The sequence below is a fragment of the Capra hircus genome, chromosome 11 (assembly GCF_001704415.2).
Source record: "Capra hircus breed San Clemente chromosome 11, ASM170441v1, whole genome shotgun sequence".
Lineage (NCBI taxonomy): Eukaryota > Metazoa > Chordata > Mammalia > Artiodactyla > Bovidae > Capra > Capra hircus.
The window spans coordinates 98,739,862-98,767,425 of NC_030818.1; the positions used below are offsets into that span (position 1 = coordinate 98,739,862).

At 56.1% G+C, this 27,564-nt stretch overlaps 3 protein-coding genes and 1 long non-coding RNA gene across 13 annotated transcripts in view; 2 read left to right on the top strand and 2 right to left on the bottom strand.

Annotated features, from left to right (window-relative positions):
- PKN3 (protein kinase N3) lies at positions 3,078–16,593 on the top strand. 6 transcript variants are annotated; one of them, XM_018055910.1, is made up of 22 exons: positions 3,078–3,476; positions 5,744–5,984; positions 6,189–6,334; positions 7,513–7,624; positions 7,698–7,825; positions 8,843–9,026; positions 10,694–10,840; positions 10,927–11,036; positions 11,148–11,291; positions 11,717–11,792; positions 11,869–12,037; positions 12,235–12,337; positions 12,446–12,513; positions 12,832–12,895; positions 13,026–13,117; positions 13,499–13,675; positions 14,711–14,773; positions 14,916–14,992; positions 15,422–15,564; positions 15,653–15,760; positions 15,895–15,975; positions 16,082–16,593. In XM_018055910.1, the coding sequence occupies exons 1-22, from the start codon at positions 3,453–3,455 to the stop codon at positions 16,292–16,294; spliced, it is 2,670 nt and encodes an 889-aa protein (XP_017911399.1). In that variant the 5' UTR covers positions 3,078–3,452; the 3' UTR covers positions 16,295–16,593. The 6 variants fall into 6 exon arrangements, with proteins under 6 accessions (XP_017911399.1, XP_017911401.1, XP_017911402.1 ...); XM_018055912.1 differs by lacking the exon at positions 3,078–3,476 and adding an exon at positions 3,627–3,819; XM_018055908.1 differs by lacking the exon at positions 3,078–3,476 and adding an exon at positions 4,171–4,257.
- On the bottom strand, positions 16,536–20,032 carry ZDHHC12 (zinc finger DHHC-type containing 12). Of its 2 annotated transcripts, none has more exons than XM_005687209.3 (5): positions 19,890–20,032; positions 18,118–18,146; positions 17,686–17,763; positions 17,352–17,518; positions 16,536–17,192 (listed from the first exon to the last, which is right to left on the bottom strand). In XM_005687209.3, exons 1-5 carry the CDS (start codon positions 19,987–19,989, stop codon positions 16,868–16,870), a joined length of 699 nt encoding a protein of 232 aa, XP_005687266.1. In that variant the 5' UTR covers positions 19,990–20,032; the 3' UTR covers positions 16,536–16,867. The 2 variants fall into 2 exon arrangements, with proteins under 2 accessions (XP_005687266.1, XP_005687265.1); XM_005687208.3 differs by having other exon boundaries at positions 16,537–17,192; positions 18,118–18,254.
- LOC106502663 lies at positions 19,653–25,867 on the top strand. The gene is made up of 2 exons (XR_001296309.2): positions 19,653–20,521; positions 23,788–25,867. It is a non-coding gene; the product is annotated as an uncharacterized LOC106502663 (long non-coding RNA).
- ZER1 (zyg-11 related cell cycle regulator) overlaps positions 24,443–27,564 on the bottom strand; it is a 29,694-nt gene continuing 26,572 nt past the window's right edge. For all 4 annotated transcript variants that reach the window (XM_018055916.1, XM_018055914.1, XM_005687205.3 and 1 more), the window contains exon 16: positions 24,443–26,119. In XM_018055916.1, the coding sequence (XP_017911405.1) occupies positions 26,062–26,119 (58 nt within the window). In that variant the 3' untranslated portion in view covers positions 24,443–26,061. The remainder of the gene's footprint in view (positions 26,120–27,564) is intronic.

Below are 27,564 nucleotides of genomic sequence, written 5' to 3' on the forward strand. Positions count from 1 at the left end.
CAATTTTGAGGTCTCAACATTTGAAGGGCTTTTTGCTAGAGAAAAGAAAATAGTCACTTGAAACAATATTCATGAAGTAGTAACTGATTTATGTTTCACAAAGTGACAACCATTTGTTTTTTGTATGCTCGTGCTGTTTCTGGGGGATGTGCTCAAAAGATAGGACCCCTTAAAGGGAATTTCATCCCAATTATACTGAGACTACCCTTTAGATTCCCTTATTCCCAATGAAGGAGTACTAGGCTGTGAGAAGGCAGAAGGGGCAGACTTAGTTTACTGGAAAAACTAAGGCTACAAAGTAGTCTGCATTGTTCCCAACTGCAAGAAGAGTTTTTGGGCAGGCCCTTGGGTATGTTTCTAAAACTACCAGGTGAGTGGCTTAAAGCTCCTTCGGTACCAGGACATCTAAACAAAAAGGGAATAGTGCCTGTTGTGGTAGTTTCTCTGGGGCATCTACTTGCCAAGCTGTGCCATACTCTGCTTATGAGGAGAGCTGAGTAACTACGTGAATTGGGACATAGAGGACAGTAGCTTATGTGTTTTACATTTAAAAATTTCAAGGATTCTCTGCAGTCAGGGTGGTCTGACCGCCATAACAGGTACTTAGGATTTCAAGCAAGTGACTCTGAAATGCAGTTTGTAACCCTAACCTAAATGTCTTGGGCTGACAAATTTGCTTTAACATCTGGCCTGCTTCACAACTGTTAGCTGTTTGCAGGCTTTGGATGAATGTATAATTGTGTTTGTGAATTAATTTAGTAATCTTTATCATTACTGTTTGATAACATCTGGTTTCATGGTTTCACTTGAGCTCATAAACATTTGGTTTTTCTGCCTTTTTTGTTAAGATTTTGCTATAAACCGTTTGTAGTTATTGCAAGAATGGAATTCTTTGGCCGGGGGGAAATGAAGATGGTTCAGGATTTCTTGAAGATTGAGACAAACTCTTGAGGAGGTGAATAAATAACAAATTACTTCAGTTGTTTAAAGGACAACAGCTCAGTTTGAAAAGTCTTATCCCTCACCATAGCAAAAGTCTATTCCCTTTTATATGCATGGCTGTATTTAATGGAGATTTACCAGTTCTACTTTTAATGAATCTTGGGAAAGCAACTACAGTTTTGTGATGAGAAGAATAGGAAGTGGAGGGTGCGTGCCAACTTGGTTAGTTAGAGACATTGCATACTCAGATACAAATCTAAGGGAGGCAAATCTAAATGTAGATGGAGTGATGTCTGCCATACCCAGAAGGAAAAAGAGATCCAGAGAGGGGTAGCTGTTCACTCATGGAGCCTGCTGGGACAGTTCTTTTCAAGTTGATGTTACACAACTTTTAATAGTTCATTAGCCAGAGCTGGTTTGGGCTGTTCACTGTCCTCTGGATGTTAAAAATGTGAATTTCAGTTTTCCTAAGTATTAACGATTTTAGGAAACACCATCACCCATCAGACATCTACGTAAGATGCACCTTTTCATACTTAGCCATCAGCTGAAGGCTGTAGGTTTGTCCAGCCTGGGGTTCTTGAGGAAAGGTGGATGCATTCTACTTTGGAACCTTTTTTTCCCTTAGTAGCCACAAAGCAATGAAACACTTGAACACAAACTTTAAAAATCATTGAGTTCTACATAATTCAGGTGCTGTCGTAACCTCTGTTATTTGTTAGCATCAACATTCAGCTAAGGGCACCTCAATAAACCCCCACCTGAAAGAGTACCATGTGCTTTCTAGCTTACTAGGTGTTAAATATTTGTCTAGCCTTCAACAATTCTGGTTTGTATATATGTAAAAGTGTCACTTGTCTCTGATTATGAAGTCTTCATTTCCCCTTCTGAACCATGTTGGCTTTGCATATGTTGGTGTAATTTGATTGATTTCCCATTGCAGGACTATCCCAGGATTGCCCACATTATGCCACATTTCACTTTTCATTCACTGAAGGAATTGGTCAAAGAGGAACTGACATGGTTTCTGCTATGAAAGCATTGGAGGGTACCTCTTCAAAGTCAGCAAATAAGCCACCTTCAATATTTGACCCTTATTCACTTCTGGCCCCGTGGAGGAGGCTCCTTCCAGTGAAGTCATGGCAAAAGGTGCTGGTGAGCATAGGATGACAGGGATTGGTGGAACAACCCTGTGTTACTCAGTCCCTCAGTCGTGTCCCACTCCCTGTGACCCCGTGGACTGTAGCACTCCACGCTTCCCTGTCCTTCACTATCTCCTGGAGTTTGCTTAAATTGAGTCAGTAATGCTATCTAACCATTTTATCCTCTGCTGCCCTCCTTTCCTTTTGCCTTCAATCTTTCCCAGCATCAGGGTCTTTACCATTGAGTCAGCTCTTCCTGTCAGGTGGCCAAAGTATTGGAGCTACAACCCTAGTGTTGCTCAGTCTGGCAGTCTGGCTGTCTGCCTCTTTGTGACCCCATAGACTGTAGCCCGGCTTAGTGATTAAGCCTCTACCTCCTCCAGACTGTAGCCTGTCAGGCTTCTCTGTCCATGGGGTTTTTCCAGGCAAGAATACTGGAGTGGGTTGCCATTCCCTTCTCCAGACAATCCTAGACTAGTGGGCAATAAAGAACCAGGGTCCCCTAGAAAGCCATTGCCCGAATACCTAGCTCAGCCTATTTTCCTGAGATGGTTTGTTTTTTTTTTTTCTCCTCAAGGTTTAAATATGTATTCTGTTTAGATGAGTGCTTTGGAGCAAAGGCTGAATGAACAGCACTGGCTGAACCAGAGTTCCAGTCTAGTCAAATGATGGAGGGGGTGGGGGGGAGGTCCTGAGAGATTTTGGATTCATTCCTAATTTGGTATCATTTGGGTAAGGCTTTATTTTCCCACACATACATTTTTACAGTGTCTACAGACAGGGCCAAGACTTATTAGGGGGCGACAGGTATATTAGCCCATTTTACACCAATGACATGGGAGAGGAGAGATTTCTTCGGGCGGGAGGGAGCCAGGTCGTAGCGGGGTTCCAAGGAAGAGGAGGCTGACCCGGCCCAGAGTGGACCGGCCACACAGGCCTTGCCCCGAGGCCGGCAGGCGGCGCTGTCCGCACCTGGGCCTGCCCCTCTGGCTGCAGCGACCCGGCGGCGACTGGAGAACCCCCGACCCGGGAAATGTACCTTTCTGGCCTTGTATCCCGGGGCGGGGCCCAGTGTCGCACGGGAGCGGGAACGTCGGCCTCAGATGAGGCTCCCTGGGTTCCAAATTCCGCGGGGACGTCGGATCCGGGGCCTCGGGGTCTGCAGTGGGGCTCGATCCCGCGCTGCCGAGGGGCGGCGCTGATTCCCGGCTCCCGCCAGGGCCAGCGGAGCTCGGGAGGGGGCGCCGGATCCCGCGTCTCCGGCGCGACTTCCCGGGAAGTTTCAAGTTGGAAAGCCCTGGCGGTGGGGGCCAGGGCTTCCGGAACCGGAGTGGTCGAGAGGAGGGGCCGAGCAGCGGGAGCGGCGCCATGGAGGAGGGGGCGCAGCGGCAGGTGAACGGCGCCCGGAAAGGACGGGCTGCGGGCGTGGGCCGGGGTGGGGGAGATTCGGGGGTGGTGCCCGTTAACTGCCCCGGCTCCGGCCGTGCCCCTTAGACCCCTTCCCGTGTCCGTTCCCAGTCCCCTGCCCTGGGCCCCCTACACCTCCGCAGAGCAGATCTGAGCCCTGGGGGGTTTGGGGTGGTGGTGTAAGTGGTTTCTGCCCCCCCGGAAATGTCCCCAAATCACCTCCCAGTGACTCAGAGCCTCCGTCGGGCCAGCCCATGAGCACATCTGAATCTGCATTCAGGGCCACCAAGGGTGGGCCCGAGAGTTTCCTTAAAATCTGTTCTTCCAGGTAGGACTCTAAGGTCGATGAGCACCCGCTGGGACCTCAAAGGGGGCGGATGCAGGCACACGGGGACCGCTTCTGGGGGAGAGGGGAAGAGAAGCATGAGATCAGCAGGCGGAGGACGCCGACCCCGCGTAGTTTGTGGGGTTCCTCCCGGAGCACACAGGCGGGGCTGGGGGGACCCCCGGGGGAGGGGCATAATCCAGCGGCCCGGGCGGGAACCTCCGGGTGCACGGAGGCTTGCAGCCCAAATGGCGAGGGGGCGGGGTTCCAGTAGTAGGTTCCCGTGGGCCCTGGAACTAAGGCTGTGTGTCTCGTTATTGGGGCCGGCGGAGTGGGGTTAGGGGGGAGGTGGCGAGGAGAAGTGCTAGCCCTCAGTAAACGGGGATGGGGACGTCTGTGTACAACAAGATCGGGCCCCAGACGCCCAGCGGAAAAGGAGAGGTGTGTGCGCACTTGGCGGGATTCCAGCGCAGAGCCGGCAGGACCGCGGGCTCCGCTCGGCTCACGGGTGAAGTGTTCTCCAGAAGACTCCTTGAGTGCTCCCACTCCTTGGGCAACTCAGGACTGCGTCTGCCCCCTCTCTCCCTCCCTCTTCCTCCGGAGGTCCCTCGGCCTGTTCCCGCCGTGGCTTGTACACATTTTCCGATTTCCTGTTAATCTCCGCCCAGCAGCGGCAGCTGGGTGACTCAGGACCCCGGTGCCGGGCCCCCAGCTCCATGAGATCTTTGTTTGCTCAGGCCTTTGGCTCTGGCCCTCTGGCCTAGGGCCCTCAAAGGATTTCCTGAGGCCCGCCCCTGCCCTCTGACAGCCGGGCCAGCGGGCAAGAGGAGGCCTGGGGTGGGGGTCCTTGAGACGGGGGTGGCCACCCCTTCCACTGGGAGCGGGAGATGGAGTGCGGAGAGGTAAGGTGGAAGATCTCAGGGAGTCCTTGGGGTGGGGGTGTCATGAGTTACTCTGGGCTGAAGTCAGGTTTGGCACTGGTTGGTTTGAAATGGCCTCTGGGAAAGAGGTTTCCTTTTCTTGCTCCCACTTGGGGTGAAGTGGTGAGAGAGCCTTCCACCTCCTCCCAAGAGCTGAGCTGTGCTGGGAGTGGGCCCCTGGAGACCTCCTCAGCCGCACTGGGCCTCTGCTTTGCCACCTGAGGGGTCAGACCCTCAAGGGAACAGCCCTGGCTTCTTCTACTCAGGCTATGGACTGCCCTGTCTGTCTGACCTCGAGGGGTCCCTTCTCAGGGCTGAGCCCCCCCCCTTTTTTTAAAGTTATTTTAAAAATGTTGGTTGTTCTGGGTCTTTGTTGTGGCACACAGGTTTTTCTCTTGTTGCGAGCTCTCTAGTCATGGCGTGCGGGCTTATTTGCCCTGCAGCATATGGGATCTCAGTTCTGTGACCAGGGATCGAACCTGAGTCACCTGCATTGGAAGGCGGATTCTTAACCTGGACTACCAGGGAAGTCCCCCGGGTCTCTTTTCTGGCCGTCAGACCTTAGTGTGGATCCTAGGCTTGAGAGCAGCCTGATTACGTGTGGCTGGCAGGGAAAGACTGGGGCCCAAGAGACAGTGCCTCTCCGTCGCTGTGTTGCGGCCTTGAGCAATTATGTCACCTCTCCGTGTCTCAGTTTCCTCATCTGTAAAATGGGGCTGCTCTCAGGTTCGACAGGTTCATGTCTGCACAGGTCTTAGAACACCCTATAAATGTTAACAGTTTTTTTTTTTTCCTCTTCCTCTTCTCTCTGATGGCATAGGCTGGATAAATAGCCTTGGGGCATCCATCTGGCTTAGGGATACCCGCTCTGAGGTCAGAGAGGCACCCTATGGGTCAGTCAGTCCTGGGTGCCATCCACACCTGCCTCTCTCCCCGCCCTCCTTCTGTGATAAGCAGAGGCTTTGGAGGTGGGGTCCCAGAAGCCTGATCCCTCTGCCTTCCCACAGCCTGGGGCAGGCCATCGGCCCCTGGAGGATGAGAAAGAGGTGATCCGCCGGGCCATCCAGAAGGAACTGAAGATCAAGGAGGGTGTGGAAAACCTGCGGCGGGTGGCCACAGACCGCCGCCACCTGGGCCACGTGCAGCAGCTGCTGCGGTCCTCCAACCGCCGCCTGGAGCAGCTGCATGGGGAGCTGCGGGAGCTTCATGCCCGAATCCTGCTGCCCGGGCCTGGGCTGGGCCCGGCTGGTGAGTGAGGAGCGTGAGGAGGCCCTCGGGACGGGAAGTGACAGGTTGACCCAGCTCCTTGATCTTGGCCCTGACCTACTCTCAGAGCTTCTCCTGAGAGAACCCCGCCCAAAAGGGTTGGAGAGGAGTGAGCGAGGCATTGAGGGAGGCGGGGCTGTCGGCTCTAGGGGAGGCATTCACGTGCCCCACACTCTGTGCACACAGAGCCTGCGGCCTCAGGACCTCGGCCACTGGCCGAGCAGGCAAGGGCCCGGCACCTGGAAGCTCTACAGAGGCAGCTGCAGGTGGAGCTGAAGGTCAAGCAGGGGGCTGAGAACATGACCCACACCTACGCCAGCGGCACTCCCAAGGTAAGGCCCCCTGGGGGGAAGAGATTGTGTTCTCAGATTATTCCAGAAGGTAGTGATCCAGCCCCTAATCTGATAGGGAAATACAGCCTAGCCATTGATCCTGTAAGGGAGACACTCTACCCTTAGTCTGATGGGGGAGGCAGGCCCCAAATCTCATCTTGGCTCCAATCGCTTGTCTAACAAAGAAGGCAAAACACCAGGATGATGGGAAATCCCAGCCCAACCCCAAGTCTAGTAGGAAGTCCCAGCTCCTGTCCCAACTCCCAGCATGATGTGGAAGCTCGCCCTGATCTCATAACGGAGGCTTGACCTGAGCCCTTCCTTGTCTAGTCCGATGGGGGAGGCTCTGTTGCAGAGTAGGTCTAAAAAGGGAGGCTTGGAAGCTTCCTGGTTAAGACTGCGCTTCTAATGCAAACGGGGTGGGTTTGATCCCTAGTCAGGGAACTAAGATGTTCACGTGCCATGTGGCCTGGGCCCCTCAAAATAATAATAAATAAACAATTAAAAAAAATAAAATATAAAGAATATCAAAAAGCAGAGACCTTACTTTGCCAGCAAAGGTCCGTCTAGTCAAGGCTATGGTTTTTCCAGTAGTCAGGTATGGATAAGAGAGTTGGACTATAAAGAAAGCTGAACACTGAAGAATTGATGCTTTTGAACTGTGGTGTTGGAGAAGACTCTTGAGAGTCCCTTGGACTGCAAGGAGATCCAACCAGTCCATCTTAAAGGAAACCAAGCCTGAATATTCATTGGAAGGACTGATGCTGAAGCTGAAACTCCAATAAAAAATTTGGCCACCTGATGTGAAGAACTGACTCATTGGAAAAGACCCTGATGCTGGGAAAGATTGACGGCGGGAGGAGAAGGGGACAACAGAGGATGAGATGGTTGGATGGCATCACCGATTCAATGGACAGGAGTTTGTGTAAACTCCGGGAGTTGGCGATGGACAGGGAGGCCTGGAGTGTTGCAGTCTGTGGGGTCACAAAGAGTTGGACATGACTGAGCGACTGGACTGAGTGACTGAACCGAGCTGAACTGGCTGTAGTTATCTGGTCTACTGAGGGAAGCTTAGCTTCAACTCAGACTGATGGAGGAGGCTTGGTCCAGTCCCCAGTCTGACCAGGAAGGCTCTGGCCTAGTCCTGGCCTGATGGGGAATGTGTCGCAACCCTATAGGAGAGGAAGCTGCTGGCGGCCGCCCAGCAGATGCTCCAGGACAGCCAGCTGAAGGTGGCCCTGCTGCGAATGAAGATCAGTAGCCTGGAGGCCAGCGGGTCACCCGAGCCAGGTGAGGCCAGACCAAGGGGGCTGGGCAGGGCGGAGCAGGGCAGGGCCCTGAGGCTGACCCCTCCTCCTCCCAGGTCCTGAGCTGATGGTAGAGGAGCTACGGCACCGTCTACGCATCGAGGCTGCTGTGGCCGAGGGTGCCAAGAATGTGGTGAAGCTGCTCGGTAGCCGGCGAACGCAGGACCGCAAGGTGCTGGCCGAGGTCAGACCGTGGGCCCCTCCCATTGCTTGTGTCTGACCGGTACCACCCTCTGTAGTGGCCGTGATAGTGCTCGCCGGGCCATGAGCAATGGCCGTGAGGAAACAGGAGGCACCTTATGTATATGTATATAATTTTCCTTCTTTTTTCTTTTTGGCTCTGCTGAGCCTTTGTTGCTGCTTGGGCTCTTCTGTAGTGGTGAGCAGGGGCTACTCTCTAGTTGTGGTTTGTAGACTTCTCACCGTGGTGGCTTCTCTTGTTGCAGCGCACAGGCTGCAGGGCACAGGGATTCAGGGCTCAGTAGTTGTGGCTGTCCGGCTCTGGAGCACAGGCTCTATAATTGTGCGTGGCGTAGTTGCCCCAGGGCATGTGGAATCTTCCCAGACCACAGATCAAACCCATGTCTCCTTCACTGGCAGGCAGATTCTTTACCACTCAGCCGCCGGGGAAGCCCAGAAGACATTCTTGTCTAGATCAGGGGTCTCCAACTTCCAGGCCGCGGACCAGTACCTCCTGTCAGCTCAGTGGCAGCATTAGATCAGAAGTAAAGTGCACAAAAATGTTGTTTAGCTGCCCAGTCCTGTCCGACTCTTGGCGACCCCATGGACTGCAGCACGTCAGGCTACCCTATCCTTCACCGTCTCCCGGAGCTCGCTCAAACTCATGTCCATCAAGTCAGTGATGCCGTCCAACCATCTTGTCCTCTGTCGTCCCCTTCTCCTCCTGCCCTCAATCTTTCCCAGCATCAGAGTCTTTTCTAATGATTTGGCTCTTCGCATCAGGTGGCCAAAGTATTGGAGCTTCAGCTTCACAAAAATGTAATGCACTTGAATTGTCCTGAAACCATCCCTCTCACCTCCAGTCCGTGGAAAAATTGTCTTCCACAAAACCAGTCCCAGGTGTCAAAAAGATTGGGGACCACTAGTCTAGACCTCATCCAGGGTGCCTCTGGGTGGCCTGAGCCGCTGCCCCCGCCGTTACCCCAGGGTCCTGTATCCCCTGCCCGTCTCCCTCCTGCAGGCTCAGGCCCAGCTCCAGGAGTCCTGCCAGAAACTGGACCTCCTGCGGCTGGCCTTGGAGCAGCTGCTGGAGAGACTGCCTCCTGCCCACCCTCTGCGCGGCAGAGTGGCCCGGGAGCTGAGGACTGCTGCGTCTGGGAACCCACAGGCTTCAGGGACACTCGTGAAGCCCACCGCCATGACAGGTACCTGGGAGCCCATCCTACTTCAGAGCTCTCCTTCCCTTCCAGGGAGGAGCCTGGAACTCTGGGGAAGAATTTTGGAAAAGATTTCCAATCCCAGCTTCACTATCCCTTAGCTGTTTGACCTTGGGCGACTGACACCCCCTCTCCAGACCTCAGTTTATCACTTTGTCAAATGGGGATGATAACAGCACCTACTTCACAGGACTGGTGTGACAATTCAGTGAGTTGTTGCATGTGAAGTGCTCGAGTTTTCACACCAACCCTAGGAAATAGGTGATGTTATCACCTCCATTTGACAGAGTGATAAACTGAGGTCTGGAGAGGGCGTGTCAGTCGCCCAAGGTCACACAGCTAAGGGATGGTGAAGCCGGGATTGAAAATCTTCTCCAAAATTCTTCCCCAGCGTGTTTCAATGAGGAACCATGAGAGTGTTAGGCTGGACTTGCCAGTGTTAGGGAGCTCATAGCCCTGGAGACCTTCGTACCCAGTTCTGGGCAGTTTTCACTATTAGAAAGTTCTTCCTTATCCCAAGTGGATCTGACATTATGAAAGCCCTGAGCTTCCCACCTGGGACCCAGTGCCAACTAGAGGGCCCAGCCCCTGCCTGCACAGAGCTGGTACAGAATAGATAGATGATAGATAGATGATACACAATCATCCCATTGTGAGCAGAGCTGAAGGGGAAAAGTACAGGGACTGCATGGGCCCCCTCACCTGGCCTTAGGGAACCAAGGAATGCTTCCTGGAGGGGGAGGCATGTCCTTGAAGGGCTTAGGGGAGTTGACCAAGTCAACAAGTTGGGAAAGGTGAGGGCAAGGTCTTGTTTGTTGTTCCCTCGCCAAGTCGTGTCTGAGTCTTTGCAACCGCATGGACTGCAGCGCGCCAGTCCTCCCTGTCCCTCACTATTTCCCGGAGTTTCTCCAAGTTCGTGGCTGTTGAATTGGTGATGCTATCCAACCATCTGTAGGGCTTGTTAAAAGGCCTAAAATTCAGGTACTTGAAGCCACCTCATAAGCTGTCTTCCAGCTAAACACCCACATTCCTCCAGTCATTCTTTCTGGGATGACCTTCCCATCCTGAGCACTGCCTCGTTTTATAAAGTCTATCGGAGTATAACCTTCCAGGCCCTGACTCCCAAAATGGGGCTCTTTGGCCCCATGCATGATGGCTTCAAGAGCTGCTAAAGTCCTACTGCTTCCTCTACCCTTGGAGGGACAAATCTCTACTGATCCTCAAAATGAACCCACTTGGTTGGCAAAACACAGTGGTACCCACGGCAGGAAGTGGGGCTGAGTTGGCACTCCTTCCCACTGTATGGACGGGGAAGCAGGCCCTGGGAAGAGGTGGCTGGCCAGGCACCCTGCTCCTCTGGGGCTTTCGTCCCTAGCATGGTGCTCCCTAGGTCCAGAGCCCTGGGCAGCATGTGGACTGAGGTCTGAGTCTGACTTCTCTGCCTCTGTGTCCTTGCTTCTTCCCATGTGTAGAGGGCTGGCAGGAGGGGGAGGACCAGTTGGTCGGCCCCCAGGGTGGCCACCAGGTGGCTGCCGAGGCCTAAGGCGAGCAGGCTCTGGGTTTGCTACCTCCATGAGAAGGCAGCATTCCTGGGGTCCCAGTGACCCCTTGGAGGATGGTGTCCGATAATGGCTCCTCACCACACTCCCTGACAGGGACGCTGCAAGTCCGCCTCCTGGGCTGTGAGCAGCTGCTGATAGCGGTGCCTGGACGTTCCCCCGCGGCCGCGCTGGCTGGGAGCCCCTCCCAAGGCTGGCTTCGGAGCAGAGCCAAGCAGCAGCGTGGTGGAGGCGAGCTGGCTAGTGAGTAGGGGCCCCGGGGAGCTGGGGAGCGCAAAGGTCCCCCCACCACTGCTGGCCTGCCCTGAGCCTCACCTCTGGCCTTGCAGGTGAGGTGCTGGCTGTGCTGAAGGTGGACAATCGCGTTGTGGGCCAGACGGGCTGGGGGCCTGTGGCCAAGCAGTCCTGGGACCAGACCTTTGTCATCGCCCTGGAGCGGGTAAGGCTGCCCTTGTGTGGACTGGGGTGATCGTGGGCAGCGGGGTGGAAAGCTGGATGGGTAGTAGCTGGTGCCAGGCTCCCCCTGGCTCAATTTGGCCTCCCTGTGTAGGCCCGGGAGCTGGAGATTGGGGTCCACTGGCGGGACTGGAGGCAGCTGTGCGGTGTGGCCTTCCTGAGGCTGGAGGACTTCCTGGACAATGCCTGTCACCAGCTGTCCCTCAGCCTGGTACCACAGGGACTGCTCTTCGCCCAGGTGCCTCCCGGCCCCTGCCCTCTGACCTCACGGGCCCCTGGCTCTGTTAGCGCAGAGAGAGGCCTTAGAGACTGTGCCCCCCAACCAACCTACAGCTAGGAGTGGAAATTGAGGCCCTGAAGGAGGAGCTCTCCAGGGATGAAAGATTCCCAGCCGCTCTCTGAGGACTTCACAGGAGAGGAACGGCCTCTCCTTGTCCTGACTGCCCCAACGCATGCATGACCCTGGACAAGCTCCTTTTTCTCCAGGTCTCAGTTTCCCCCCGGTACCAGTGAGGATGCCGAATCCGTTCTCTCTGAGTCCCTGTAGCTCTTGCATCTGTTGACAACGGGCTTAGGCTGGGATCCTGGAGGCCGAGGAGGTTCCCGGGACAGGTCGGCAGGTGGGAGGGGACTGGTCTTCACCCCTGCCCCCTGCCTCCACAGGTGACCTTCTGTGACCCTGTCATTGAGAGGAGGCCCCGACTGCAGAGGCAGAAACGCATTTTCTCAAAACGCAGAGGTATGGAAGGCTGGCGAGCAGGGAGCAGGGCTGGGCTCCTCCGGAGACCTCGAGACTGAGGCCGCTTTTGCCCCAGGTCAGGACTTCCTGAGGGCTTCCCAGATGAACCTCAGCATGGCGGCCTGGGGGCGCTTGGTCATGAGCCTGCTGCCGCCCTGCAGCTCCCCAAGCACCATCAGCCCCCCGAAAACATGCTCCCAGACCCCAGCCACACCCCAGCGGGCCACCGATCCCGACTCGCCCAGGTGAGGGGCCTTGCTCACCCCAGGCTGCCTGCTTCTCTGCGGAGTCACCTCTCTCCAGACGCAGATGGTGCCTGCCCCATGGCTCACCCTTTGACCTGTCTTTCTGTCCCGCGTGGGCTGTGTGTCTACCCCCGCCCTCCCTGCCCGCCACTGTTCCAGCTGTCTGTGCCCGGTATATGTCTGCTTCTACCCCACAGTAACTTCCCACCCAAGAAGACCCCCTTGCGAGAAGAGATCCAACCCCCACCCAAGCCCCCTCGCCTCTACCTGGCCCAGGAGCCAACCCCTGAAGAGATGCCGGTGAGGGGCAGCAGGGCAGGGTTGGTCACCCTGGGTGCTGCCCAGGTCGGGTGGCAGGGCTCGAGGGAAGGAAGCCCTGCTCTGCCTTGAGACCCTCTCCCCTCGCAGCGCACCAAACGCCCCCACATGGAGCCCAGGATTCGACGCGAGCCGCCTCTGCCAGCCCCGGCTACCAGGTACCCCAGCGGGCTCACCTCCGTGTTTGAGACATTTTATCCACTCATCTGGGTATTTGCATGTCAGATGTTCACATCTCACCCCAGGCTCCTTGGCTTGCTCTCAGGTTCTCACTCGCTGAACCCACATTATTGAGCTCAGCCTGCCTGCCAGACCCCAGGAAACTGCAGTCCCGGGAACCCTGCCCCACCCCGGGCTCTGCAGCTCCCCACTAGAGGGGGACCACCCAGGATTGAACACAGGGGGTTTGGAGCGACTCCTGGTGGAGGCCCAGCCCTTCGTTGTCCTGGGGGCTTCCTGTACCCTCTCTCTTGCAGGAAACCCCCCCGGCTTCAGGACTTCCGCTGCTTGGCCGTGCTGGGCCGGGGCCACTTTGGGAAGGTAAGGGGCTAAGAGAGTGGGCAGGCCCCAGAACATTTGCTAGAGGGCTCTGGGCTCTGGGGGGCAGTGGGCAGGGGAAGCAGACTCCTGTACTGCCCTCCTGGAGCCCAAACCTCTCTCTGGTCCCCAGGTCCTCTTGGTCCAGTTCAAGGGGACGGGGCAGTACTATGCCATCAAAGCACTGAAGAAGCAGGAGGTGCTGAGCCGGGACGAGATTGAGAGGTGTGTGTTGAGGTTGTGGGGCTCACTGGTGGCTCCAGAAGGCAGCTGAATGCTGCTGGGGCTTCGAAGAAGTGACCCTGTGGGGCCAGCCAAGCCTGGGCTCTTTTATTAGCAACTGCAGTTGTGAACTGTGTGCCCTTGGGCAGGTCTCCTCTCTGTGCACCTCAGGTTCCTCATCTGTGAAATGGGAACGGGGTGGGGGTACAAGTTCGAGACCTGTGCCAGCCCCGGGTACATATGAACCGTCAGTCTACCTGCCTGGCAGTTTTAAGAGCCAGTGACCCAGGGGAGTTGTTTGGGTGACAGGGCACAGCCAGGGGAGGTCTTAGTTCCGTTTTGGGTTCCCTCTTTGCCTGTAAAACCCACGCCCTCCTCTTGCAGCCTGTACTGTGAGAAGCGAATCCTCGAGGCCGTGGGCTGCACAGGGCATCCGTTCCTGCTTCCCCTCCTCGCCTGCTTCCAGACCTCCAGCCATGCCTGCTTCGTGACCGAGTTTGCACCCGGCGGTGACCTCATGATGCAGATCCATGAGGATGTCTTCCCTGAGCCCCAGGCCCGGTGGGTCCCCCTCTCACCTCTTCCCGCCAGCCTTCCCTGGGCCCCCTGTCCCTGGGGGCCCCTTCATCCTGCTTCCTCCAGGGTGCTCATCAGCCAAAGAGCACATGCAGTCAGGGAGGTCTGGGTTCACATCCTGGTTATCAAACCCTCTCAGCCTTTGTGACCTCAGACCTTAGTGTATATGGCAGTGAATTGGGGATAATGATAACTGCTTCATAGGCTTGGTGCATTGGTGGACATAACATTTAAAATTGCAGAGCCTAGGGACTGGTGAGCAGTAAGGGACTGACAGATGGCATTGTTATGTCTTGCCCACCAGAGTGTGGACTCTGGAGCCCAGATTCACGTGTTAGCCCTACCACTAGCTCTGTGACCCAGGGTGGGTTGTTTACCAGGAGTCTCAGATCCTTTTAAAAAAATAGTCATGATGAGGCTTCCCTGGGTGGTCTACTGCTTAAGAACCCGCCTGCGAGTGCAGGGGACACAGGTTCGATTCCTGGTCCAGGAAGATCTCACATGTCTCAGAGTAACTACTGAGCCCAAGGGCTGCAACTACTGAACCCCACACACCTCGAGCCCATGCTCTGTAGCTAAACCTATGAAACAGTTATCATTACCCCCAATTCACTGCAATGAGAAACCCATGCACCACAATGAAGAATAGCCCCTGCTCACCGCAACTAGAGGAAGTCCATGTACAGCAACGAAGACCCAGCACAGTCAAAAAAATATACATTACATTTTTTAAAAATAAAAAAAAATAGGCATGAGGGCACCAACGGAGGCTGCCAGGAGGATGCCAGGATGGGCATATGGACACTTGGTGTCACTCCTGGCACAAGCTAAGGGCCTGGGAAGGGTAGGCTGTTATCAGGAGGAGCCCCACCCCTGCCCCATGAGGCTCCTCCCAGCCTCTCGCCCACATCTGACTCTGGCAGGGACATCAGGGGTCTCCAGGCCATGGCCGTCTTGGTGCCTTCCTGCCCTGCCCCCAACAGTCCTGGGCCTGAACTCCCCCCTGCACCAACCCTCCAGGTTCTATCTGGCCTGTGTGGTCCTGGGGCTGCAGTTCTTACATGAGCAGAAGATCATTTATAGGTAACTTGCCCCCGGGATTCTGGGGGAGTAGGCCAGGGGGTCAGGGGCTGCCCTCCTCCTGGGCTGCTATGAGGCGGGGCCGCTGTTCCCTGGGCCTCAGCGCTTCTCAGCTCCTTCGGGGTCTGCCCTGCCTTGCCCTCAGAGACCTTAAGCTGGATAATCTTCTCCTGGACGCCCAGGGTTTCCTGAAGATTGCGGACTTTGGGCTTTGTAAGGAAGGTGGGTGCCTCCCATTTAAGAGTTGTGTCCTTCCGCCTTGCTCGCTCCACCGAGGCCAGCAGGGTGGCGAGCAAGTGGCATCTTCCAGGAAATGTGCATCCCAGCTCTCCTTCCAGGGACCAGCTAGACGCATTGGCTTGTCCTTCCCTGCCCTAAAAACTTGGAAAGACCCCCTTGCCCTCGGCCGGAGGGAGAGCCTAGGCTGGGAGAGGGCACTGGGTTCTGCTTTCTGCATGGCTGACACACAGGCTTTGCTGAGACTAATCTATCAGGTGGCATAAAAACTGTTCCCACCTCCAAAGATGTTGGGGCTGGGCTCAGCATGAGGTTCCTTGCATGGGGTCCTAAGGGTTGGTAGTTGATTCTTACAATCAGAGGTTCTTGTGGCTGCCACAGCACGCTGGCATCAGTGTGGGTGTTGGTTGGCAGGGATTGGCTTCGGGGACCGGACAAGCACCTTCTGTGGCACCCCAGAGTTCCTGGCCCCCGAGGTGCTGACTCAGGAGGCCTACACGCGGGCTGTGGACTGGTGGGGGCTGGGCGTGCTGCTCTATGAGATGCTGGTGGGCGAGGTGAGTGTTGGATGGGGAGAGCTGCTGGGGTCCCCAGGTCGGGTGGAGGTCGGGGGCCGGTGCTCCCTGCTGAGCCCCCTCCCCGCAGTGCCCGTTTCCAGGGGACACCGAGGAGGAGGTGTTTGACTGCATCGTCAATGCGGAAGCCCCATACCCCCGCTTTCTGTCGGTGCAAGGCCTCGAGCTTATTCAGAAGGTAATTGCTGCAGGGTCCCAGGCTGGGCCAGAGGGCTACTCGTGGCTCTCAGGGCTTCCTACCCGAGATGCTGGGGGCAGGCGGGCAGTGCCTGGGGCTGACTGCCCTGAATGAACCCCTGTCCTCGCCCCTAGCTCCTCCAGAAGTGCCCCGAGAAGCGCCTGGGTGCGGGCGAGCGAGATGCTGAGGAAATCAAGACCCAGCCTTTCTTCAGGGTGAGCGGCTGTGGCCACGGTGGTCCCGGTGCCTGGTGCAGAGGGAGGGGTCGAGGGCCCATGGGGGCTGCTGTTTCCATCATCTGAGGTACGCCTTTGCCCCCAGACCACCGACTGGCAGGCTCTGCTCGCCCGCGCCGTCCAGCCCCCTTTTGTGCCCACCCTCTGCGGCCCCACAGACCTGCGCTACTTCGAGGGGGAGTTCACGGGGCTGCCGCCTGCCCTGACCCCACCCGACCCCCGCAGCCCCCTCACCGCCCGCCAGCAGGCTGCCTTCCGGGACTTCGACTTCGTGTCTGAGAGATTCCTGGAGCCCTGAGGCCTCCCGGCCTCTCCACCCCCTGCCCACTCCCCCACCCTAGACGGTTTGAGCCTCTGCTTCGCCCACTTGGGCACCCTGGGATTGATGGGCCCTTGGGGCTCGAGGTGGTGGACATGGGGCTGCTGTTGTGGGCACTGCTCAGTCACCAGGCGAGTGCTGCCCGCCCCCTTCTCCCAACCTCCTCTCCCCTGCCCGCTGTGAGACCTAGACCAGAAAGCATGGCACAGTGAGGAATGGTTTTTTTTTTTTTTTAATACTTGACTTGCTTTATGGTTCATTAAATTTATAAAACTGTGCACTGGACGCAGCCTGGCTTGGGGGTGGGATGGAGGTTCCCGAAGCCCAGGTCTCTATTTGTGCCTGAGCCTCTGCCATGGGTCCTCTTCCTTTTCTTCTGCCTGGGGAGGGCAGAGCTGCCCACCGAGGCAGGGTACAGTCCCTCGGCTCCACTCTGAGCCCTGGAAGGAGTGGGCAGGAGTGAGGAGCCCCAGGCCCTTGGAGGGTCGACCCCTCTTGGTTCAGCCTCTCTGGTTTTCAGGCACAAGATGGTGGCCCCGGCTTCCAGCGACCCTAAACAGCTTGGCTACTGCCTTCCTCCTCCTCGTCCTCGGCCCAGAGGGTCTCCCAGGACCCCGAGGGCCATCCACAGAAGAAGTGGGCCAGGTTGCGGGTCAGGCCACGGTCGAAGGGGTTGCCAGGGCGCTGGCGGAGGTAGGCGATGCGGTGGGAGGAGATGAACTCCCAGGTGGTGGTGTTGCTGGCCACCAGGTAGAGGTGCGAGGCCAGGAGCAGGCTGGCCACCAGGGAGAAGAGCGACAACAGCAGGAAGGTGGCGAACAGGAGCCCGCTGGAACGCAGCCAGAGCCCCCAGGGCTGGAAGAAGCGGAGGCCAGACCTGCAAGGGAAGGAGAGCGACAAGGACCCAGAGCTGTCTCTCTGACAAGGACGGGGTCGCCCGAGGGGACAGCAGTTTGGGAGAGGGTCCGAGGCCCCTGAAGAGGGAGCCTGGGGGGTGCTGGTCCTCCCCCACACCCAGGGCACCAGGGAAACCCACCATGCCAGGTACAGGGCCCACAGAAGCACCGCCAGTTGCAGCGCCAGGTAGGCTACGAAGAGAGGGTGGTTGCGCTCGCCCACACAGTTCTCCATCCAGGGGCAGTGGTGGTCGTAGCGGCGGACACAGCGGCGGCACTCACGGCAGTGCCGAGCCCGCAGGGGTTGCTGTGGGCACAGAGGGAGTTGGGCTTCAACACCGGCTCCCCTCTAGGCCCAGTAATGAGAGCGGGAGGTCAGGGCTGGCATCTGGGAGGGCTTCCTGGAGCGGGGGGTGAGGCCGAGGAGTCTCGGCCTTGCCCGAGTCCTCCCATGGAGGTCCCTGCATCACCCACCAGCACCATGCAGTATCTGCAGCGCCGAAGGGGGATGGCCTGAGGAACCATGGCTGTCTGCTCTTCCTTGGCCTCCTCCTGAAAAACGGGGGACAGAGGGTGAGATGGGGGTCCCGTGGGAGGCAGATGAGATTTGTGGTTGTCTCCCTTGGGGGCCAGCTTAGCTCTGGGTGTGCACATTTGGGGGCCCATCCCATGCGTCATCGAGGTGGTAGAGTGGGGCAGGGTGCCCTGGACTGCAAGGTTGTGTGACTTTGGCCAGTTACTTCCCCTCTGGACCTTGGCAATTTTCTCATTGTAGGAAAGGGCCCTAGGTCTGGCAAGATGATTCCCTGGGATTCCCTAGGAAAGCTCTCAGCTGAGTCTAGCATGAGACTCCCTGGAGTCTTGAGTTCCCTGTGGAGGGAGGAGGGCTTTGGGCCTCCTAGTTACCTGGGGCTGAGGCAGGACATTCACGTAGCCTGGGTCCATGAGTGATACGGTCAGGTAAAGCAGCAGGGAGCCCAGCACAAGCAGCAGGAAGGTGAGGGGCAGGAGCAGCTCCCCCTGCTCTTCCCACTGCCGAAGTGCTGGAGAGGCCAGAGGGGGAGAGTGAGGCCAGGACTGTGGAAGGGGCGTGGCAGGGGAGGGTGCAACTGGAGGTGGGAAATGTGTCCCTGGCTGAACAAAGGCCTGGAAATGGGGTTTGATGAATGGTCGGGTGTGGCCACTACGTAGGGTGTAGGAGGGAGAAGTTCAGGTTTGGGAGAAGAGAAAAAAAGCAATTAATCCACACTATCTCTGGAGGGCAGTAGGGAACCATGGAAGGTTACAGGGTCAGATATATTTCTGAACTGCTTCCCAGGTGGCGCTAACAATAAAGAACCCTCCTGCCAATGCAGGAGACATAAAAGACTCAAGTTCCATCCTTGGGTGGGGAAGATCCCCTGGAGGAGGGAATGGCAATCCACTCCAGTATTCTTGCCTGGAGAATCCCATGGACAGAGGAGCCTGGTGGGTTACAGCCCATAGGGTTGCACAGTCAGACATGACTGAAGCGACTTAGCATGCATGTTTCTGAAAGCCTTCTTAGTGCTAAAGTAAAGATGAATCAGAGGGGAGGCTATCCAGGACACAGAGAGGAGTGTGTCTGGGCAAGGGTAATGGCAGGGGGTTGGCCAGATTGGAGGTAAGGGGTGATGGGACCAGACTTGGCTGGATATGGGGGACAAGGCTCTGAGAAGGGAAGAGGCTGGCCAGGTCAGAGATGCACAAGAAACAGAGAGAGAAGGGTGTGGCTGGCAGGTTGGAATGCTGTAGGGGAGCCCAGGCCACCTCCAGGGTCCAGCCCATGGAGGTGACTGAAGGTTTGGGGGAAGGGGGTGGAGGGCTGAGGAGGGAGAGGCAGAGACAGCCAGCCAGCCAGAGTGTGGACAACTCAGGTGCCCCTTGACTGTAAAAGGGAGTGGAGAAGAAAAGGAGGTTGCAGTGGGGGATTTCTTTCCGATGGGGAGACTGAGCAGGTTTTTAGGCTAAGGGGTGAAGCCAGTGGAGACTCAGGTCTTGGGAAGAAAGTGAGAATGCCCCTGGTCCAGGAGGTTAGGCTGCAGGGAGGAGGAAGGGGTGGGGCTTGTGGTGGTGGTAGTGAGGAAGGGCTAAAGCCTGTGCTGGAGGTAGCCTGTGGCAGGTAAAGAGGGGAAAGGATGGAAGTGGATGGGTGGAATGAATGAGCGCTCACAGGGATGAGAAAAGGAGGGACAGGCTGCTCCCCTATGCCGTGTCCTCTTGCCTGAAGGTGGGGGGACCGGACTTGGGGCAGCTAGGGCCACGCAGGGATGGGGTGGGAGGGATGCCATCCCTTCATCTAGCTGATCCTCGGAATCTTGGGAGTCAGTTCCTGGAAAGTGTCGTGCGGGTCCCAGGATCAGGGAAGATGGGGGCTCGAGCTGGTCGTCGGATCAGGTGGGCACCGGGTGGGTCCTGGGACAGACAAGGGTATCTGGCAGGGATCAGGAAGCTTCTGGGATTAATTAGGGCTCAACTGGGTATTAGGCGGAAAGCAGGTGGCTCTTGGAATGAGAGGTGGGGAGAGGGCCTCTGGCGCGGGAGGAGTCGGGGAAATCCCAGGATGTCCGGGGGGTTCGCCAAGGGACTCAGTGAGACCTAAACATCTGAGGAATCACGCGGGATCGGGTGGGTCCGGGGTCGAGAGGGTTCCGGCTCACCAGTATCATGCAGGAAGAGTACCAACGTGATCCCCCAGGTCAGCACAGTATGCCCAGTCCGCACCAGGACCCCAGGGGTGAGGAGCGCCCAGGGCGCCATCGCCTCGGCCCCGGGCCCCACCCGGAAGAAGCGCTCAGAGGGGCGGGCCCTCCGAGGAGCAGGGCTCGCGGCCACCCGGGGATTGGCGGATACGGGTTGTGGGCGTGGCCGGATTGGGCCAGGGAGGCCGCCTATTGGGCGACAGCTGCGGCTTAGTAGGCCCTCGAGCCAACAGGTGCCTGAAGAAGCTGAGGGCGGGGCCGGCGCGCGCGCAGCCAGTAACTCCCCCAGCTCCATCCCCCACCCCACCAGACCTGAGCATCCAGGTAACTTTCAAAAATCTAGCTCCCGTTGCGAGTCCCGATCCAGTCCCGCTGGAGTTCCACCACCCGCCCCCAGGCCACAGCCTCACGCATGCGTCCAGGAAGATCCAAGTGTTGTGACTCCAGGTGGCAGAATTGCGCTCGGTTCGGAGACGAGATGCTCGAAGCCTCAAGAGAGGCAGGACTAGCCCAAAGTGACGCCGGGGTGATAACTTTACCTCCGTCTATTCATTTTCAGATTTTGCAGACGGGATGAGAGCAGAGTGGAGGTACGTGGTAGCAGATTCTGGCTATGAGGGGCCCGACTGGGTCAGAGCCGGAAATCCCAGCACTGCCCCTTCCTACCTGTGTGCCCTTGGGCAAGTTACAAAACCACGCGGAGTTCTGTCTCTGTCTATGGAGATGGTAATAGTACCCCTCCTCAGGTGGTTGGAGGACTAAATATTGGAAATAGTGTCTAGTACAGGACTGACTTGTCACCTCAGCTCTAAACCAGCACCTACACCCAATGACTTGCCCAACCTAAGGTTTCAGGCTAATCTACCATAAAGCCTAGTCATTCACTGCTTACATTCCTTTCCCATCCAGCCCTGCCTTTCCTTCTTTTCCTCCCACTGATACCAACATCCACCTCCCTCCATCAGATTAGTGCCCTCCTGGCTCCGCAGTATACGCTCATGACATTTGTTGCTTTTGTCAGCTCAGCATCCCCTTTTCTGTTGGAGAACTGACTCCATTCTGTGTGGATCTGAAAGAACTATGTCCCTCACTTAGAGGGTGGTGGGAGAGAGACTGTGGGCATGTGACTAGAAGGCAAACATGGTCCTCATCTCATTATTCCCAGTGATTGGACCTAAGTGGTGGGCATGTGACTTGGCAGGGTCAATCAGAATCATTCCATGCGAGTATTCTATAGATGCTGAGAGAGAAAGGGGCATTCTTTTGGATCTCAAGCATGAGAAATAGGATATAATGGCAATTGGCAGCCGGTTTTATGCTCTGTGGCGAGAGACTCTGGCAGAAGAGGAGGCCAACTATAAAGAGATGTAGAGATAACCAGCACTGAAGTAGGGAGTGAGAAACAGTCTTTTTTTTTTTTTAAAGATATTTATTTATTTGGGTGTGCCGGGTCTCAGTTGTGGCATGGAGGATCTTTAGTTGCAACATGAGGCATTTGTAGTTGCAGCATATGAACTCTTGGTTGTGGCATGTGGGGTCTAGTTCCCTGACCCCATGTGGGATCTTCTCAGACCAGGGGTTCAACCCAGTGTTCCCTGCATTGGCATGGGATTGAGCTCAGGCCCCCTTCACTGGTAGTGCAGAGTCTTAGCCACTTGACCACCAGGGAAGTCTGGAGAGACAGTCTTAAAAACATGGTCTGAGCCCCTCGATCCAACTGTTACTAAAGCTGATCTTAACACTAGATTCCCAGTTGCATTAATGAATGAAATTCCTCCTACCTTTGACTAACTTAGGTAAGTGTTTGAGTGTCTGTCACTTGCAGCTGTCTTAATTACTGCAATGGTTGCGTGGCTTAGTGTGCCAAGTGGGGACTTCTACTAATTATGAGACTTCCCTGGTGGCTCAGTGCTAAAGAATCTGCCTGCCAATGCAGGGGACACTGGTTTGATCCCTGGTCCAAGAAGATCCCACATGCCTTGAAGCAGCTGAGCCCGTGAGACATAACTACTAAGCCTGTGCTCTAGAGCCCGAGACCCACAACTACTGAGCCCGCACGTTGCAACTACTGAAGCCTGCATGCCACAGAGCCATGCTCCGCAGCCCACGCGTGGCAACAAAGAGTTGCAACTGCAGTGAGAAAGAGGAAGCACACACACAGCATGAAGACCCAGCACAAGCAAAAATAAATACATTTTAAAAAAGAAAGAATCCTGAGGATTCCACGAGTCAGCTGCTATGCTGGTGTCAAAGATTAAAATAAGTTTTGACATTAGTTAAAGTTGTAAGGACAGAGTTTACTCAGTAATATACTATTGCGGTAGGGAAGAGGATCCAACAAGAACTGAATGTAACTTTGATTTGTACAGAGGTGATTGGGTATTTTAAAGGGAGAATGAGGGAGTAGAGATGGGGAAGGGCAGGGGCTTGATGAGACTCAGGGAAGTGAAGACTTACAAAGAGTGGGTCAGGGTAAATGCTCATTAAGCCAACTGTGTCTGCTAGCTGGCAGCAACTGAAGTTAGGTTTCTGTCCTCCCTCGGAGACTGGGAGACAGAGGCCTGATCCTTCCTGATGATTACATTTTAAAGGGATGGCTTTCAGGTCCTTGAGAAAGATGCTGCTGAGTTATAGGAGGTACAGGTACACCGCAGAGGGACAGAGGAAGCATTCACAACTTTAAGCTGTTTTTAGTAAATGCTCTAAGAAAGGCTGTCCAGTTGTTAAACAACAAATTCTTTTTTTTAATATAATTTTGTTTAATTTTTGGCTACGCTGGGTCTTGGTTGCTGCATGGACTTTTCTCTAGTTGTGGTAAGCAGAGGCTATTCTCTCTAGTTGCGGTGTGCAGGCTTTTTATCGTGGTGGCTTCTCTTGTTGCCGAGCACAGGCTCTGGAGCACGGACTTCAGTCATTGTGGCACGTGGGCCCAATAGTTGTGCGGGCTTAGTTGCTCTGCGGCACGTGGGATCTTCCTGGATCAGGGATCGATCCTGTGTCTCCTGCATTGGCAGGCGGATTCTTTACCACTGAATCACAAGAGAAGCCCCAAACGGTAAATTCTTTTGGCAGCCTGGAGGTTTCTTGGGCAGGCGCTTTAATGGGGGGGTGTCAGGTAGGGTCATCTTCCAGGTGTGACCCAGGGCTGTTAGAAACTAGGTGTGAAGTCAGAGGAGGGAGTGGATGAAATTCCTGGAGCTGAAGAGTTCGTAGTTTTCATAGGCCGAGGTTGAGGCCTGGTGGAGAAGAGGGAATGGAGCTGGCTCCAGTCTGGTCTAGCAGAGAATCTCTCACTGGGCGCTGGGGACACACCCACCTGGCACGTGTGGGAACAGGTCCACCTGATCTGGGACCAGCGCCTGGACTAGTCTTGGGGAAGAGCTCTCCACCGTTGGGTGCGGCCTCAGTACTACCTCGGGGGCATGGGGAGCACTGCTGAGAGTTACTCTGGGACAAACAGCCGGTGTAAACGCAGACTCTGCTGGGCAAAGCCCAGTCACCTCACGATTTGGCCCCGGCTCCTTCGTTCCCTCCGTTGGCGCCCCTGATCCTTCCCTCTGCTGCAGCCACAGGGGCTGCTTCACGGTTCTCCCTGAAAGGCCCTTCTCCTGGCAGAGCCCCTCTGTCTAGGAGCCCCCTTTTCCTGGCCCTCTACAGCCAGGCCTGGCAGCCCTGTCTTCTTGCTGGATTCAGCTTGAAGGTCTCCCCTTGTGAGAAGCCTCCCCTGCCCGCACTGGGACACTGTCCCTTGCCTGTAGTCCTGCTGGCCCGCCCGAGAGGCCTGCTCTGCGTTCCCTTCTCCCCGCTCCTCACACACCGTCATCATCTTGTATTTAACATTTGTCTCTACCATCAGACAGCCATTGGAGGCAGGGATCCTGTTGGTCTGTGGCCAGCTGGACCCTCAGTGTCTGGGCACGGGGTATGGAGAGACTGCAGAGGAAAAGCAAGTGTTCCAGCCCCATCTGCCACTGTCGAAGAATGGATGGTTTTGAACTGTGGTGTTGGGAGAAGCTCTTGAGAGCCCTTTGGACTGCAAGGAGATCCAACCAGTCCATCCTAAAGGAAATCAGTCCTGAATATTCATTGGGAGGACTGATGCTGAAGCTGAAACTCCAATACTTTGGCCACCTGATACGAAGAACTGACTCATTTGAAAAGACCCTGATGCTGGGAAAGATTGAAGGCAGGAGGAGACGGGGATGACAGAGGATGAGATGGTTGTTTGGCCATCACCAACTCAATGGACATGAGTTTGAGTAAACTCCGGGAGTTGGTGATGGACAGGGAGGCCTGGCGTGCTGCAGTCCATGGGGTCGCAGAGTCGGACATGACTGAGCAACTGAACTGACCAAACTGCCACCTGTCCCCGTGGGCTGGGCCCACAAACTGACCCAATGCACCCTCCCGTCACTGCTCTTGCACTCCAGGCCCACCGCCCAAGCCGGCCCAGGCCTCTTCCCCATGGCCCCATCCCTTCCACAAAAAAAAAAAAAAAAAAGACACTCTGCTCTCTCCACTTTGCACAAAAATGTATTTCTGTGACATCCCAAAGTACAGACATTTACCCGGGCCCCGGCTGGTAAAGCGATGCGATGTGAGCTCTGCCTGGGGTCTGGCGCAGGCCACGTGAGCATGGAAGGGAGGGCAGATGGGGCCCGTGTGCTGAGCGGAGGGGCCACAGGGCAGCTGGCCTTTCCCAGGGCTGGGGTGTGGGGGGAAGACCCCAGGGGAAGAAGACCGGGTGCTTCTCTCTCCCCTGGGCTGCTCATCCTGCCTGTTCTGTCTGGAGGCAGAACGCCAGGAGAATCGAAAGCACAGGCCTAGGGAAGGAGGGACGAAAAGCCACCCCCTAAGGGCCACCTGCAGTTGGCTCTGCTCCCTGGCCCCTTGTTCCAGACGGGGCCTCCTCCCCGCTGTCAGTGCTCCGAGAAGCAACTCGGAGTGATGTCAAGGGAGGACCACAAGGTGTTTTTGAGATACATTTGTGTGTCTCACACACTTCTCTGAAACCCAACGCAGAGGTTTCCAAGGGGAAGCCTTGGGGCAAGGCAGGAGGGGGTGGATGCTGGTTTGGAGGTGTCTGCCTGTGGCCGCCAGGCTGGCGTGGGGAGCCCCCCTGCCCAAAGAAAAGGTGTGGGCTCCTATGGGCCACGGGGCAGGCAGGGGCCAGTGAGGCAGGCTCAGTTCTGCTGGTGGGGTGCCTGGGCACCGTGGGGGCTGCAGGCCGATGAGGGGTGGGGAGACAGCGAGCCCCTGGCCCCCGGAGCTATTGGCTTCCAGGGCGAGAGGCGGGTGGTGGGGTGCGCAGGTTCCGGGTATGTTTGGCGGAAGGGGCAGTGGTGTCTGCCCGGGTTCTGACCAGCCCTGGGCTGGGGCCTTCCACAACCTGGGGCCTGGTGGGAGACTAGGACGCAGCCTCCATAGCAGCGTGGCCTCAGGCAGGCCTGGCCAGAGGGCAGCAGAGCCACTGGGTGCCTTGAAGGCCCTCTGGGGCTGGGACTGCCTGGACCGAGGCAGGTACGGCTCACTTCCTTACCCCAGAGGCCCACAGCCAGGAGCACCAAGGCATTGGGGAGACCCAGTGGGGTTAGTTTTTAATCCCCAAACCCCATCAGCTGCACTGAGGAACCTAGATGGCGTTCTCAGGCTTCAGTGGGCGGATTAGGAGGCTGGAGTGGGCTCTTGGGGGCCCCACTGCCTCTCTGAATGGGAAGCGAGGCCAGGGTCGGAGATTACAGGGCACCGGCCAGACACTCACAATGTTAGAGGTGTTTAGTCTGGCAGGGGTGGGAGTGAGTGTGGCAGCGATGAAGGCTTTGAAAGTAGGGGCTTGAGGATGGCCAGGGAAGCTGCAAGGACTCAGGAGGTTATTTCTTTTGTTTTTGTACAGAAATCATACACACAAAACTTCACACTTCCTAACCAAAAAAAAATAATATATATATATATATAATATATATATCTCACTAATGTTAAGGAAAAGCGTCGGCTGTGCAAAAGTTCCCCTGTGTCCCTTCGTCCAGTGGGAGGCTCCCCGGGGCGTAGGGATCTGCCAGCTGGGCGGCTTGAGCGCGCTTCCTCTCGACCTTGTGGTCCAGAGCAGTGGCGGGCCTTGGGGGCGGAGGCCTTATCTGGACGTGTCCATGTTCTCCTCTTTAAAGTTACTGCAGTGCTCAATAACCTTGCTGGAGACAATGGGAGAAAGAGGATTGGAGGGTGGGCTTGCACTGGGGTGGGCTCAGCCAGCTCCTTTCAGCTGATCAGGCTGCTGGATTTGTTGGCAAATGTTAACCATCCTGCTGACACTGAATGAGATGATGTGTGCCAAGTGGCTGGCAGAGTGGCTGGCGTGTTTGGGGTACCCAGGAAATGGTACTTGTGGCCACGAATGCCTTCAGCCCCCTGTCCTCCCCCTCCTACCTCCCCAGGCCTCCTTCCTACGTCTCAGCACCAGGGCATCTGTGGTTAGGAGCTTCCCTGAATCAGCTCAGGCCTGACCCCCAGAACCTTCTGTTCTTTTTCAGCAACATAGTCCTTCACTGTTTCCCTGACCACCCAGGCCTTTTTCTTCCCCTGAGTCTACTGGTGGTCCCCAAACTGGTTGCACGTGAGGTTCACCCAGAGATCCTGACCCAGCAGGATCTGGGCAGGGCTAGGCAGGGCGAGGGTAGCTGTGCTTTGCCCAAGTACAGGGGCTCCACATCCTGCAGGGGCAGGTCCCAGTGCAGTGCTGGGAACCACCCCTCGTCCTCAGACCTCCAGTCTCTATCCAACTCCATCTGGCCCTTGAGAACTGCTGCCAGGTGTCACCCTGAACCCTGGACAGCCTTCCCACTCACACTAAGCCTCTGGGTTGGTGGTGGGAGTGATGTTCACTGCAGCCTCTTTGTGTCAAAGAGGCACCACACTGCCTTCTAGGAGCTAAGGGACGCCTGGGGTGGGACAGGACTTATGGACTTCTCCTAAGCACCCTGCCCTCAGGCTGGTCAGCTCAGGTCCTACAGAGATTTCAAAGTGATTGGGGTAGGTTACGGGTCAGTCTTAGCCAATGCTTCTCAAATCTCCTGGAAGCTCTGTTGACAATGCATATTCCCAGGCCCACTGCCCAGGCTCACTGGAAAAGAAAATCTAGGGTAGGGCTTGTACATTTTTAACAATCTTTTTAGGTGATCCTCTGGGGAGGTTAAGTTGGAGAACCACTCATTCTACCATTCTCAAACTCAGACAAATCTGTCAATTAAATGTTTAAGCAGTGCCTTTTGCCAAATATAACTGCAGAAACAGCCAGTGAGTCCTCCTCTGGGGAGACTCTGAACTCCAAGCGCACCCCCCTCACTCCGCCCCACTGTGACACTTTCTATTCTACACTGTCTTTAGAACCGGGGTAAACTTAACTACATCCCCTTCTAGAAGGGATCCTGGAGGAAGCACGGTTGTCACTGATGATAGCGAAACGCAGCGCCCCTAAGGGTCTTTCTTGTGCACTGATGGGTGTGAGATTCCATAGATGACAGTTTAGACCCGGAAGTGAAAGCCACAGTGCAGCGGAAGGCCTGTGTCCAGGACCTGCATGTTCAGAAACTCATGCATTCTGCCCAATCTTGTCCTTTCTTTAATTGGAATGTCTTTG

What these genes read in the sequence shown, in the direction of transcription:
- PKN3 (XM_018055908.1), top strand. Translation starts at nt 4,201, where the DNA reads ATGGGGACGTCTGTGTACAACAAGATCGGGCCCCAGACGCCCAGCGGA. An exon ending in TTGTCATCGCCCTGGAGCGG is followed by an intron (nt 11,037 to 11,147) that starts GTAAGGCTGCCC and finishes CTCCCTGTGTAG; the next exon opens with GCCCGGGAGCTGGAGATTGG. An exon ending in ATGAGATGCTGGTGGGCGAG is followed by an intron (nt 15,565 to 15,652) that starts GTGAGTGTTGGA and finishes CCCTCCCCGCAG; the next exon opens with TGCCCGTTTCCAGGGGACAC.
- ZDHHC12 (XM_005687208.3), bottom strand. Translation starts at nt 19,989, where the DNA reads ATGGCGCCCTGGGCGCTCCTCACCCCTGGGGTCCTGGTGCGGACTGGG. An exon ending in ACTCTTCCTGCATGATACTG is followed by an intron (nt 18,255 to 19,889) that starts GTGAGCCGGAAC and finishes TGGCCTCTCCAG; the next exon opens with CACTTCGGCAGTGGGAAGAG. An exon ending in TGGGCCCTGTACCTGGCATG is followed by an intron (nt 17,193 to 17,351) that starts GTGGGTTTCCCT and finishes CTTCCCTTGCAG; the next exon opens with GTCTGGCCTCCGCTTCTTCC.